The 13941-nt window shown below is 53.7% G+C and overlaps 1 protein-coding gene across 2 annotated transcripts in view; it reads right to left on the bottom strand.

Annotated features, from left to right (window-relative positions):
* Positions 1 to 13520, bottom strand: part of FOXN4 (forkhead box N4) — a 28196-nt gene extending 14676 nt beyond the window's left edge. Inside the window, exon 1 of one of the 2 annotated variants that reach the window (XM_036744201.1) lies at positions 13388 to 13520. Coding sequence is in view for 1 of the 2 variants with exons in the window: in XM_036744198.1 (XP_036600093.1) it covers positions 11651 to 11736 (86 nt within the window). In the remaining variant the exon portion in view is untranslated. Of the gene's footprint in view, positions 1 to 11650; positions 11737 to 13387 lie in introns of those variants that run through there. The other variant, XM_036744198.1, reaches the window with a different exon arrangement.
* Between the last annotated feature and the right edge of the window lie 421 nt (positions 13521 to 13941).

The following is a 13941-nucleotide window of genomic DNA, read 5'->3' as shown; positions in this document are numbered from 1 at the left end:
TTGATGTCGGAGATCAAGGCTGTAGAACGGGTGCCGGCATTGGTAGGGAGGTTGGGGGAGACAACGTCAAAGGCTCCTGCAAGCTCTGAGATGCTACGACTTTGGGAAGGTCCTTCCTCTTTTCTGGGCCTCAGTCTTCTCCTCTGTGAAACGGGGTGTTTGGACCAGATGGTCTCTGAGAGCCCTGCAGATTCTGGGATCCTAGGATCCCATGAAGATGAATTACAGTGCCAGACTCAGATTCAAGAGTCCTGGGTTCAAATCCCACTTCAGAAACTTGCTAGCTAGAGGACCATGTGAAAGTCACTTGCCCTCTTTGACCACCAGTATCCTCTTCTGTAAAGTGGTGGTAATTAAACAAGATAATCCCAGTAATATCTGCCATTTATGCAAAGCTTTAAGTCCACTGATCCTCCTAACGAAGCTGTGAGGTGGGAGCTATTATAAATGAAAAAGGCTGAGGCCCAAGAAGTGGCTCAGGGTCCCACAGCCACTAAGAACTGAGGGGGCCGGAAACCCAAGTCTTTACTCCAATCCAGGCCTCTGGCCACTATATCCCACTGCCCTGCTAGGCACAAGTGCAGGTAAAGCAAACTGGACTAAATGGGTGGTTTACTGGAGAGAAAGCTGGCAAGGGCCGGGTTCAAATCCTGCCTCTGACACATGCACAGTCTCTCAGGGCTCTAGGCACCTTTCCAAGTTGCAGAGGAGGTGCTGAGCTATATCGGCAGAGGGAGTTTCTCCACCTGGGAGCTCCCCAAACCTGTGAAGTCATAGGTCCAGACCCAATCTCTTTTGGACTCCAAAGGTCACGAGGCCCCCAAATAGGACAGTTTGCCATCTCGGATGGAAAGCCTTTTGTATTCTGATAAAGCATCATGGATGGGGGCAGCCTGATGGTTCAGGGAGAGGAGTGCTAGCTTTGGAGTCCGAGGGCCTGAGTTTGAATCTCCGCTCTGCCAGGTCCCCATGTGAGTTTGGGCGAGTTCTCTGCCTCAAGAGAACGTGGCCTGGAATCTTTCACAAACCCTCTCCTGCCTTTGGCGCCCCTCGGTGATCACCTTCGGGAAGAGTACTCTGTCCCTCACTGCCTGCACGCCCCGCTGTGGGCCTCAGTCTCCTCATCTGTAAAATGGGGGGGGGGCGTCGGGCCAGATTGCCCTTCCAGCATTGACTCTACCAGTCACATAGCACCGGTGTACTACAAATAAACCCCGTTTCCAGGCAGAGCCACAATTAGGCCTGAGCCACGGGGCCCCGGTCCCAGGGCCACGTTCAGAGGGTGCTTGAGGCTTCTTCAGAAGCAGCAATGTCCAGTTAGCACAAGGAATCAGGTGAAGCAGGAAGCCGCCCTCCCCTCCTGCCAGGCTCTTCCTGCCCCAGGGGTGGGGGTGGGGGGGGGTCCATTGAAAGGTTCTGGTTTTAGGCAATTTCCACACACAGTGGAGGCTCAGATTCCTAGTCTGTCCCCAGGAGAGACAGCATGGTGCAGTGCAAAGAGCAATGCATCTGGAGATGGAGGAGGAAGAAAGGAAGAGAGGAAGGAAGGAAGGCAAGAAGGCAGGAAGTCGGGAAGGGAGGAAGGGAGAAAGGGACAAAGGAAGGAAGGAAAAAGAAGAGAGGAAAGGAGAAAGGAAGGAAGGAAGAGAGAAAGGGAAGAAGGGAGGAAGGAAGGAAGAGAGGAAGGGAGGAAGGGAGGAAAGGAGGAAGGGAGAAAGGGAGGAAGGCAGGAAGGAAGGAAAGAAGGAAGGAAGGGAGGGAGGGAGGAAGGGACAAAGGGACAAAGGAAGGAAAAAGAAGAGAGGAAAGGAGGAAGGAAGGAAGGAAGGAAGGAAGGAAGAGAGAAAGGGAGGAAGGAAGAAAGAGAGAAAGGGAGGAAAGAAGAAAGGGAGGGAGGGAAGAAGGAAAGAAGAAGGGAGGAAGGAAGGAAGAGAGGAAGGGAGGAAAGGAGGAAGGGAGAGAGGGAGGAAGGCAGGAAGGAAGGAAAGAAGGAAGGAAGGGAGGGAGGGAGGAAGGGACAAAGGGACAAAGGAAGGAAAAAGAAGAGCGGAAAGGAGGAAGGAAGAGAGGAAGGAAGGAAGGAAGGAAGGGGGAAGGAAGAGAGAAAGAGAGGAAGGAAGAGGAAGTGAGAGAGGGACAAAGGAAGGAAGGAAAAAGGAGAGAGGAAAGGAGGAAGGAAGGGAGGAAGAGAGGAAGGAAGGAAGGAAGGAATGAATGAAGAAAGGAAGAGAGAAAGGAAGGGAGGGAGGAAGGGAGACAGGAAGGGAGGAAAGAAGGAAGGCAGGAAGGCAAGAAGGAAGGAAAGAAGGAAGGAAGGAAGGAAGGAAGGAAGGAAGGAAGGAAGGAAGGAAGGAAGGAAGGAAGGAAGGAAGGAAGGAAGGAAGGAAGGAAGGAAGGGAGGGAGAACCAGGGAAAAGCAAGGGAGAGAAACAGTGGGGAAAGGGGCAATCTGGAGCCAAAGAACAGACTTGGATTCTCCAAACCACTGGCCCCAGCTGAGAGCTCTAGGTTGGCCTGATGTGATGAAAAGATTTTTTAAAAAATGAAAATGGGTCAGCATGGCGTAGACTGAATATTCGAGGTGGAAATAAACCATTAAAAATGAATAGAGGGATTACAACCCTTGCGTTGCCTGTCCAGGCCCAGGCAATCCACCCACTTGGGGAGGGAAACACCTGAGGGGTCCAGGGTCTGTGCAGGCAATAGGGCAGCAGGAGAAGAGAGCCCTCCTGGAGCCAGGAGGTCCAGACTCGAGCCTGGCCTTTGTCCCGCCCTCATGGACAAGCCCATCCGCCTCTACAAGCATCAACCTCATAGACTTCCTAGCTCACAGGGTTGTGAGGAAAAGCCAACAATGGACAAAACATAAAGTGAACTAGAGATAAATTGCAGGGTCGTGGCGGGGGAAGGGGACAATGTACCAGTACCAGGGCTTTAGAAATATGATCCCATTTGATCCATGGACTTAGGAAAGAGACCCTAGAGGCTTTCAAGTCTAAACTTCTTATTTTACATATGGGGAAACTGAGGCACAGAGGCATTAAGTGACTTGCCCAGAGTTACACAGCTAATATTAAGTGTGTGAGATGGGATTCGAACCCAGGTCTTCCTCGATTCAAGTCCAGTGCTCTAGTGGCTATTGTACTAGGATACTAGTATCATTCCCCAAGATTTCAGTGGCCTGGCATCACCATGCCCTCTAGCCCCAACCAAAACGCCCTCCACCCTTCTCTCAGCCTATCCAGATCCTTCCCAGATTTCCAAGCTGCCTCTTCCAGGAAGCCTTCCTTGACTACACCAGTCCACTATGATCTACCTCCCTCTTCTCTGGGCTCCCATATGGGTCTTCCTGTTCATACAGCTGACTATACTGCCATAGTCCTTCGCTATTCATGGTCTCCTCTGCATGCCCAGCTCCGCCTTTTAGGGACAGGGACACTTTCTGATGCTTTGGTGCTGAGCGCTGAGCTCTGCGCAGAGAAGGGGTTCAACATACACATACACACATTCATTCGTGGGCTGGCTGATTCTGAGTCTGGGGTCTCTCTCAGCTTCCAATCTAGGACCCCCAGCTGTCCCCATGGCTCCCACCCTCTCAGCTGAGAACTTTGAGAACGTCCTGTTTTAAGGAGAAATGGAGGCCATTCACCATGAGCTCTCTCTTCTCCCCTCATCTCCTATCATATGCCTTCTGCCCCTCTCTCACATGATGAAGTGGCCTGACTCTTCACCAAGGCCAGCCCCTCTACGATCCCCTTCCATCCTGTTCCCTCCAACAGATTGCCCCCTCTGTCACCCCCATTCCTTCACTTCTTTTCTTTTTTTTTTTGGAGGGAGGAAGGCAGGGCAATTGGAGTTAAGTGACTTGCCCAAGGTCACACAGCTAGTGAGAGTGTCAAGTGTCTGAGGCCAGATTTGAACTCAGGTCCTCCTGACTCCAGGGCTGGTAATCTACTCACTACGCCACCTAGCTGCCCCCTTATTTCCAGTCTCTCCCTCTCTGCTGACTCCTCCCCTTGTCCTGAAAAACCCCTCATTGATCCTTCCATTCCAGATATCTATGGTCCTAGATCTCTTCTGTCCTTGGTAGCCAAACTCTTCAAAGAAGCCATCTACACTAGGCATCTCCACATTTTCTCTTCTCATTCTCTTCTTAATCCCTTATAGTCATCCGCCAGCCCTCCTCTCTCCAAAGTTACCAATGATCTCTTAGCTGCCAAATCTAACGGCCTTTTCTCAATTCTCTTTCTCCTTGACCCCTCTGCAGCCTTAGACACTATCAATCACCCTCTCCTCCTGGCTACTCTCTTCCCTCTAGGTTTTCTTTCCTGCTTTTCCTCCTCCTTCTCTGTCTCCTTTGCTGAATCTTCCTCCAGATCACACTCTCTCACCATAGGTGTCCTTTAAAGGTCTGTCCTGGGCCTTCTCTTCTCCCCACTTCACTGGGTGATCTCATCTGCTCCCAGGGATTTAATGACCACCTCTATGCTGATGATTCTCAAACCTACGCATCGTGCCCCAACCTCTCTGCCGACCTCCAATCTCACGTCTCCAACTGCCTTTCAAACATAGGATGCCCAGTAGACGTCTTAAATGCAACATGTCCAAATGGAAGTCATTATCTTTTCCCCAAAATCTTCCCCACCTCCAAACTCCCCTAAGACTGTCGATGGCACCACCCTGCCCCCTGTCCCTCAGGCTCCCAACCAAGGAGTCAGCCTGGGCTCCTCGCTCTCTCTCACCCCGCCCCCCCAGATCCAAGATGGCACCAAGACCTGTCCACTTTGCTTTTGCAATGTCTCTTAAATACACCCATTTTCTCCTTGGACATCGTCACCCACCCTGGTGCAGACCCTCATCCCCTCATGCCTGGAATACTACAGGAGTCTGTTGGGGAGTCTGTCTCTCCATTCAGCCACCAAAATAATTTTCCTAAAATTTGGGTTGGATCATGTCACCCCACTACTCAATAAACTTCTGGGGCTCCCTATCACCTCCAGAATGTTTGGCATTCACAAGCTGCCCCCTGCTTCCCTGTCCAGTCTTCTCACACCTCACTCCCCACACATGCTCTTAGATCCAGCGAAACCACCCCGGCCTCCTGGTTGTTCCTCATACAAGACCCCCTGTCTCTCAGCTTCAGGCATTCTCTGTGGCCGTCCCCCTCTCTCCTCTACCCTGACCACTGACCTCCCTTGTTTCCTCAAGTCCCACCTAAAATCCCACTGTCTCCAGGAAGCCTTCCCCAACCCCTCTTAATTGCATCACCTTCTCCAGGTTATTCCTATTTTCCTTTTAGCCTGTTTGCACGTGTTTGTTTGCATACTACCTCCCCATTAGAGGGCAAGCTCCTTGAGGGCAGGGACTGTTTTGTCTGGCACATAGTAGGAGCTTAATTAATGTTGACTGATTGATTGATCTAGGTTCCCCGCTCAGATCTAACACTCCAGGTGCTAAGGATCTTTGACAATCCCTGTTCTAAGGCTTCTCCAGCTCATATCCTTCTCTAGAACTTGAGGAGAGATGGTACCGCCCACTCACAGGCCTTCTTCCCCAGGCTTAGTCCTAGAGCACTTCCGGGACAGGAAGGGGATCCTGTTACATGCCAAGAAGACTTTGTTCCCAAACCAAACGCAACACGGAGGGGAATAAGCCCAGAGCTGTAGAGTTTAGCCAACTCTCATTTGTTACTGGCTACAGGAAAACTGAAATGTGACCTTGGGAGCTAAACAATCTGGGGAGGGGAGGTCGTTCTTAAATGCCTTAGAATTACTGAAACCTAGAATGATAGAGCAGGGAAAGGGTCTTAGAAAACAAAATGTCAGAGTTGGGTGGGGGTGGGGCTGAGAACAGGGGATGTCAGGGCTGGGAGGGGCCTTAGAACAGGGAATGTCAGAGCTGGAAGGAGCCTGAGAACAGGGGATGTCAGGGCGGGGGGGGGGGGGGGGGGGGCGGCGGGGAACCTTAGAACAAGAAATGTCAGAGCTAGGAGGAGCCTTAGAACAGGGAAAGTCAGAGCTGGGAGGGGCCTGAGAACAGCAGATGTCAGGCCTGGGAGGAGCCTTACAACAGGGAATGTCAGAGCTGGGAGGGGCCTGAGAACAGGGGATGTCAGGGCTGGGAGGGGCCTTAGAACAGGGGATGTCAGAGCTGGGAGAGGCCTCAGAACAGGGAAAGAGCTGGAAGGAGCCTGAGAACAGGGGATGTCAGGGCTGGGGGGGGGGAACCTTAGAACAAGAAATGTCAGAGCTGGGAGGGGCCTTAGAACAGGGAATTTCAGAGCTGGGGGGGGGGGGCTTAGAACAAGGAATGTCAGGGCTGGAGGGGCCCCTCAGAGATTTCTTCTAACAGATGAAGACACTGAGGCCAAGGCAGGGGAAAGACTTGCCCAGAATCACAGAGGGTGGAAGGCAGACCCACTCCACTCCAGTCCGATGCTAGTTTCCCTAAATTGAGCTTCTGGGTCCCAGAGGTGGGCACAGCCCCATCACCCTAACACCATCTCTAGAAATAAGAACTTCACTGATCTAGGGGAGCTGGTGTTTATGCAAGGGAGATGATGCCAGGAGGCCAGGACTGAAGGGCTTTTCATTCCCCCTCCCCCTGAACCTTTGAAAGGCTCCTCTAGGCCCTCCTCTAGGCCCTGGCTGGAGGTGGCGGCTGCTGCCTCATCTGGGGAGGCCCTGAACCGGTAAGCATCCCGATTGCTCCTGAGAGGCCACTGCTGGCAGGGCCAGCTGCTGCCCATCCACTCCCTGCAGGGCAATTGAAAAGTAACGGCCAAGCCCTGAACAGCCCGGCTGGGGGAGGGTCCGCTGGGGCCCACACTGGGGTGGTGGGGGTGGGGGCAGCAGGGTCCAGAGAGCCAAAGGTGGGGGATCTACCATTCAAACAGACCTCCCTGGAGCTGGAGCTACTTGGCTGGGGACCAGGAGGCCTTCATGCTTCTCCAGGGCTTGTATCCAAAGGCAAAAGGAGGTCGGTGACCTTTCTCCCCCTTCGCCTAATAATGCATGAAAGCCTGCTCCCTCTACCAACTGTACCAGTGCACAGCTTTTGGAGAAGCGGCTTGGTGAAGAAAGCACTGGACGTGGGGTCAGGAAGACCTGTGTTCAAATCCTGCCTCAGATACACAAGTCATGTGACCTTGGCCAAGTCACTCTGGTTCTCTGAGCTTCAGCTTCCTCATCTGTAAAATGGGGTGGGGGAGCAGACTCAATGACCAGCCTAAAGCTCTGAACAGCACTTGGCACAATGCCTGCACACAGCAGGTATTTAATAAGTGTTTACTGACTAACTGACCAGCACTTAACAAAGTGCTTAGCACTACAGTGGACTCGATGACCAGCATTTAGCACAGTGGCTAGCAAACAGTAGGTGCTTAATAAGTGCTGACTGACTAATGCCAGTGACCTCTCAGATCCCTTCCAGCTATACCGCTAATTCTCTGAGCTCTGGCCTGGAGAGAGGCCCAGAGGCCCAGAGGAATGTCCGAATGCTGGTGTTTAGGGCCAGCTGGTTTTCCTGGAGATGCTCAGAATTTCCCCCACCTGAGTCCCATTAGCATCTTCCTGGGGAGTGTGGGAGGAGCCCCGGGCTCAGAGTGACCAGACCCAGGCTCCTCCTCTGCCACTCAGCTAGCCACAACACCACTTCCCCGCCGTGAGACTCAATTTCCTTATCTTCGAGATGCGCGCCATAAATAACTACAGAGCTCCACAAGACTCCATCAGGTCCGTGGTCTCATCAACAAGGGGTTCCCTCCCACGGGCAGATCGCAGTCCCAACGCACGGACCCTATTCCATTCAGGTCTTATCCTCCCATGCGCTCCCCGGGGCGGGGGAGGGGGGCCTTCCTCGATTTCCCCACCTTGTGTGCCTTGGTCACTGTATTGATCTCCATGGGCACTTGTTATCTCCTCCAATACAACATAGCCCCTCGAGAGCAGGGATGATTTTATCCTTTGTATTTGGAGCCCCGGTGCACCTAGTAGGCACCTGCTGATTATCCCACTCTGTCCCCTCTCGACCACTCTTTGGGGCCCCCTCAACTCCAACTCTTTGGAGACTGGAGTGAGCCAAGAGGACAGAAACCGTGAGGACGTTCCCTCTACCAACGCCGGGCGGCGCCTTCTCCACCCCTTACAGCCTCAGAGCACAGAGAGGCCAAGCGACTTGTCCAGGACCACACAGTCAGGCTGTGTCAGAAGCCAGACTTGAACTCAGGTCCTGCTGGCTTGGAGGCTGGCTTTCTTACCTCGACGCAACACTGCCTCACCGTAAGGGCCACAGCCTTATATCTCTTTGAGCCCCACAATAACCTTGGGGGGTGAATGCTTTGGGAGCTGTTACTTCAGTGTTACTTCAGTGATAAGACCTGCTGGTGACTCACACCAGGAAGCTAAGGAGCCTCAGAGGTGGGATTTGAACTCAGTACTTCAAGGGCCACACCCCCTAGCCTCTGAGGTCCAAAGGGAAACATCTCACATAGTAATGACTACCATTCTATTCTCTAAGGCTAGCCAGGCTCTTTGGAACAGATGCCAGAGGCCGTCCTGGGGTCAGCAGGTCCTGAGTTCAAATCCAGTCTCAAATAATTCTATCTGTGAGGCCTTGGGAAAGCCATTTAACCCACACCTGCCTCAGTTTCCCCATCTGTAAAATGGCCCAGACGGCCTCTGAGGTCCCATCCGGCTCAAAGCTTCTGAGACCCTATGAATCCCTTCCAATCCATGGGCCTCAGTTTCTCACCTAAAGGAAAGGCTTGATCCAGAGAACCTCAGAGGTGCCTTCTCGCCCTCTTTATTGGGGTTCTATGGCCAGAACCCACGGTCACCTTAGTGCAATCAATTAAGCATGCTTCCATCCCCTGCTGGACTGGGCCAGGAGCCCCTGGGCAGGTGGCTGGGCCACGCAGGAACCTGGCCTCCCAAGCCTCCTGGCCCCCGGAACCCTCTCCCAGCCCTTCTGCTCCCTCTCTGAGGCCTCAGACAAAGGGAGTGGGGTCTTGGTTTTGCCTGGAGAGTTCATTCCTCAGTGATCTAAGCCTGGCAGATGGCCAGTTTTCAGCTGCCCCACCCAAAGCTAACACTAAGCTCACCATTAATTTGTGGAGTGGCCTTAAGCACATCCTGTCCCTGGATCTCAGGCCTCAACTTCCCCTCCATGAGAGGCTGAGATGAGGCTCTCAGGCTCTGACTGTCTGTGTTCAGAATAGACTGTGCACTCCCGGAGGGCAGGGGTTGATGCCTTTCTGGGCTCCCCAGTACTGGCACTTAGCAGATGCTTAATGAATTCTGCTGCCCTGACCTCCCACAACCAACATTCCTCGGTCTTCGCCTCCTTCCACCCTCCTGATTCTCCTCCACCATCTGCCCACGTGGGGCAGAAATGGTTGCAGCCTGGCCCATGCCCCGGGTGAGTTGGGCTGGGATTGGCGGGGCTCAATCTCCAGCGACCCCAGGCCTCCAGCCCTCATTCCAGCTCTCCTGTCACTAATTGGCAGTCCCAGGTCCCCCGCCCCCTCCCCGGACAGGACTGGGGCAGACAGCAGGAGAGTAAACGGAGCTGATCAGAGCTGACAGGTCCATTCATCCCCCAGCGCTTCGCACTCCCCGGCCTGCTACAGTTCCCCCTGACCCATTCCGGAATCCCCGGGGCTTTCCCAGGGCTGAGGTGGAGGAAAAGGAACCAGGTCAGGGGAGGCCCCCTCCAGCCACAGGGTCTGCAGCTTCCACCCAGCAGAACCAAGCACCCCAACCTCCATCTCTGCTCCACCAGGCTGACTCCCTCGTTGCTGGCCTCAGTGTATCTGTCTGTAAAGAGGGGATACATCTGCCAGGGTCCAGAGAGAGGAAGACCTCCAAAGTCAGCCTCTCTCCATAATCTGTTGGGGTATTTTGGCTTCATTGTTGGGGTATTTGGTTCATTGAAGGGTCCTTGGAGATCATCTCCCTCAGCGGTATTGGGCAATCTGGAGAAGCTTGGGGACCCCTCCTCAGAATCATGCGTTTCATTACATAAATTGAAATACTCAAGATTACAATGAAGGCAATTACCAATTTTTTTTAAAAAAAACAAATTCATAGACCCCAAGTTAAGAACCTTCTATTAGTAAGACCTTCTCATTGGTCCGGAGTCAGAAGGCATGGATTCAAATCCTCCCTCTGCCTGGGGTTCTGTCAAATGGGAATGTTGGAACAAGCTATCCCCTGAGGGCCATTCCAGCTCTGGATCAAGGATTCTATAAGCCCAGAGTGGATAAGAGACTTGTCTAAGGTCACCCGGGTTGGGCAAGGGACAGTCCTTTGAGGTTCCTGGCCATTGTCTCCAAGTCCAAGGTTTTTCCATCATACCAAGGCATTTTGATCAGTTTCCGAAGGGGGAATGGGCTTGACTTAGAGGACCCAGGGCTGGTAATCTCTGATTCAATACCTAGACGACCCTTAGGGTCCCTCTCCCAGGTACAAGGTTGGATGCTTCCATTAAGTGAGTGTGTCCTGGGCCCTTCCAAGGTCTCCATGGTTAGTCTATGGAGTGGAGTCCGTCCCCATGTCCCTACTGTACAAACATCTTTGCTCAAGCACGCGCGCGCGAGCACACACACACGCGCGCGCACACACACACGCACACGCACACACACACTTCATTGGTCAAGTCTTTAAGGAGGTAGAGAGAGGAAGGTCAAAGGTGGGGGGCCTTGTGGGGCAAGGGAGAAGTCTGATCTCTCACCCAAGACCCCAACCCAATCCCCACTCCCCACCCAGTGGATGAGAGGGAAATAACTCCTAATTCCGAAAAACCCAACAGATGAGCAATGAAAATTATCACCATGCCCATTTCACAAGAGGAAACAAGTCATAGAATTATAATGATGATGATGATGGCGGCTAACATTTACATGAGTCTGTAAGGTTTCCAAAGCCCTTTATCCATATTATCTCATATCCCCATTTAAGTGACTTGCCCAAGGCTTGCACAGCTAATGAGTACTAGAGGCATAATTTGAACTCTATACCCAATGGGGAGAGGTCTTAGCCACCATCTAGCCCAGCCCATATGGTAAAACTGAGGCCCAAAGAGATGGACTCATACAAATACTAAAGAACTGAGTCGGCATTTGAACTCAGAGCTCTCGGATCACTCCCTCCATCCAGTGGAATGGCTGAGGACCAAGGAGGTGCCCAGTCACACGCTTGGAGGAAGCAGCTGGAGCCTGATTGGAACCTCTGCACCTCGACGCCAGGGTCTTCCTGCTACCCTCACCAAGGCTGCCCAGGGGCACCTGCCCCCTACCCCCCAATCACAACAGGGTTTTCTCTGCTGCCCCCAGACCTTGGGGAGGGAAGGATGCCCCAGCCAGGGGAAGCTTTCTACAATACATCATGGCGAGCCCTAATTGCCCCAACTCTGGAAGACTCCCTAGAACCCAACAGGGTTCTAGGGCTAGGGCCAGTTTGAACACAGGAGCCTGAAGGGCCAGGCTGCCTTTAGGAGGCTGAACCCCGAAGCCTGCAGCTCCTTCTGAGGTCCCAGCGTCACCTCCCTGGGCTAGCCACAGTAAGCAATCACCTTGGGGGTGGGCGTGACAGGATTTCTGAACCCGGGCTTTTCCAGAGGCATTGTCAACAAAAACAAAACAGTCCCTCACCTGTATTCCTGCGGAGAAGGGTGAAGATTGTGCCCTGAATTTCTAAGGATTCCTGACATTATGGTTGTGATGTCACTTTCTATCATCTCCTTGGGGGGAAAAGAAACAGAAACTTGGTTAGGGAGGTGAGTGAGATGGGGAACAACTCAGCTGTTCAAGAGAATGGATGTGTGTGTGTGTGTGTGTGTGTGTGTGTAGGGAGGAGGGAGCAGGGAGAGATAGAGAGAGGAGAAAAGGAAGATGGAAAGGAGTGGGAAAAAGGAGGAGAGGTGAAAGTGGAAAGAATAAACAGGAAATAAAGAATAAAGGAAATTAGAGAGAAGGAAAATGGGAGGGGAAAGAGGAGAAAAAGATGAAAAAAAGGAGGAGAGGGAGAGAGGAAAGGAGAGAAAAGAGAAAAAGGAAAAAAGAGAGAAGAGGAAAGTGAGTGAGAGGGCAGAAAAGAGGGAGAAGATGGAGGGCAAACAGACGAGAGGACAAAATAAAGGGGAGAGAGAGAAGGAGGAAACGAGAACGGAGAAGAGGACAGGGAGAGGGAGAGAGCAGAAACAAGAGAGGAAAGGGGAGAGAGGAAGAGGGAGAGAAAAAGAGGGAGAAGAAAAAGAGAGACAGAGAAGAGGGAGGGGAGAGATGAGAAGGGGGAGAGAGGAGAGGGAGGGAGAGAAGAAAGGAGTGAGAGAAAAAGAGAGGAAGAAAGAAAAGAGAGAAGAGAGAGATGAGAGAAGAGGAGGGAGAGAAAAAGAGGGAAAGATAGAGGAAGAGAGATGAGAGAGAAGAGAGGGGAAGGGAGAGAAAAAGAGGGAGGAAGAGAGAGAGAGAAAGAGAGAGGGAAGAGGGAGAGAGTAAGACAGAGAGAGGGAGAAGGAGAGGCAGAAAGAGAGGAGAGGGAGGGGGAGAAAAGGGCGCACTACCGAAGGATACTGGACGCCCCCCACCCACTATTTTCAGAGCCTCACTCCACTTTTTAGAAGTCAAGTCAAAAAGCGTTTATTAAGCTCCCACTCTATACCGGGTGCAGCGCTAAGCGCTGCGGATACAACGAAAGGGGGGAAGCAGGGTGTAAGCGAACCGAGGACCACCTGGAGAAGCGAGCCGCGGCTTCCCTGGCCCTAAGGGCGCACCCCGGGCGGGGAGGGGAACGTCACCACCAGAAGGTGTTCAGGATTCCCGGGACCCCCGGGGCCGGCCGTCTCGTTCGTACCTCTCCGCCCCTCGCCCCCCATCTGCCACCCAGCTATCCGCGGTTCCCACGTAGACGGTTCAAACCCCACGAAGGAGCCGGTCCGTGTGCTTGGGAAGGTAGGCTGGAGGCGCACCGGGGGCCGTTGCTATCCCGACAGATACAAACACTGCCTACTCCTGCGCGGAGCCACACGGGCACTTGCGAGGGCACGGTCTGGGGCGGGGAGTTCTTTCCAACCAGCCCGGGATGCATCCCAGGCAGGGAGCACTTGGAGCCGGCAGGAAAGACACCCCCTCACTCCCAAAAAAAATGCCCTTAGAAAACTCAAATGCAAAAGAAACTCAAAGTCCTATGCATTTAAAGAGCGCCGATACGGTACCCAGAGGTTTCCCGGAGCGCCTGGCAGCATCCCGGAGCAGTTTGCACGGAAGCGCCCTGGGCCGTGCGAACCCGGGCTCGCCAAGCGGGAAAGGAGCCCGCGTCCCCGCACCAGCCCCACGGGCGAGATGCCGACGTGGGGATGCGAGCGCAGGAAACGCGGCCAAGGGCTGTACCTGATGGCGAGCCGGGCGGCGGCTGCGGCTGCGGCTGCACCTCTGCCGCCTCTAAGGGAATCCCCCTCGGCGCTCGCCAGCTCGCTCGCTCCCGCAGACCCGGCTTTGCACGATCAGCCTCCCGACCGTTTTCAAATTTCCCTCTCAGGAGCTGTCCAGCCTGGGAGCATGCGCAGTGGGCAGAAAGGGGAGTGTGTGCTGGGCAGGGTCAGCTCTGGGGCAGGGTCAAGGGGATTGTCGCATTTCCCAGCGGTCCCCCCCACCCCACCCCGGCCTCCGCCGGGAGCGCCTACTAGCAGCTTCTTGCGGGCGGGGGACACCCGCTCCGCTCCCACGCCCACTTCCACTCCCAAAGTGGGCTGGAGTCAGTAAAGGATGGGGAGGGGGAGGGCAAGAGGACCTCCTGGGGACTTTCAGGGGGTGCAGGAAGCCGGGGGGTGGGGCGGAATTGCAATAGTCAGAGGCAGAAAGTTGCCAAGATCCCTGATGCGCCCAAACTTTCCCTGCACCAGAGTCTCCGGGAGGAGGAGGAGGGAAGATGATCTCCAAGCTCT

The sequence above is a fragment of the Trichosurus vulpecula genome, chromosome 1, assembly GCF_011100635.1.
Source record: "Trichosurus vulpecula isolate mTriVul1 chromosome 1, mTriVul1.pri, whole genome shotgun sequence".
NCBI lineage: Eukaryota > Metazoa > Chordata > Mammalia > Diprotodontia > Phalangeridae > Trichosurus > Trichosurus vulpecula.
This window is presented reverse-complemented; position numbering and strand designations above follow the sequence as displayed.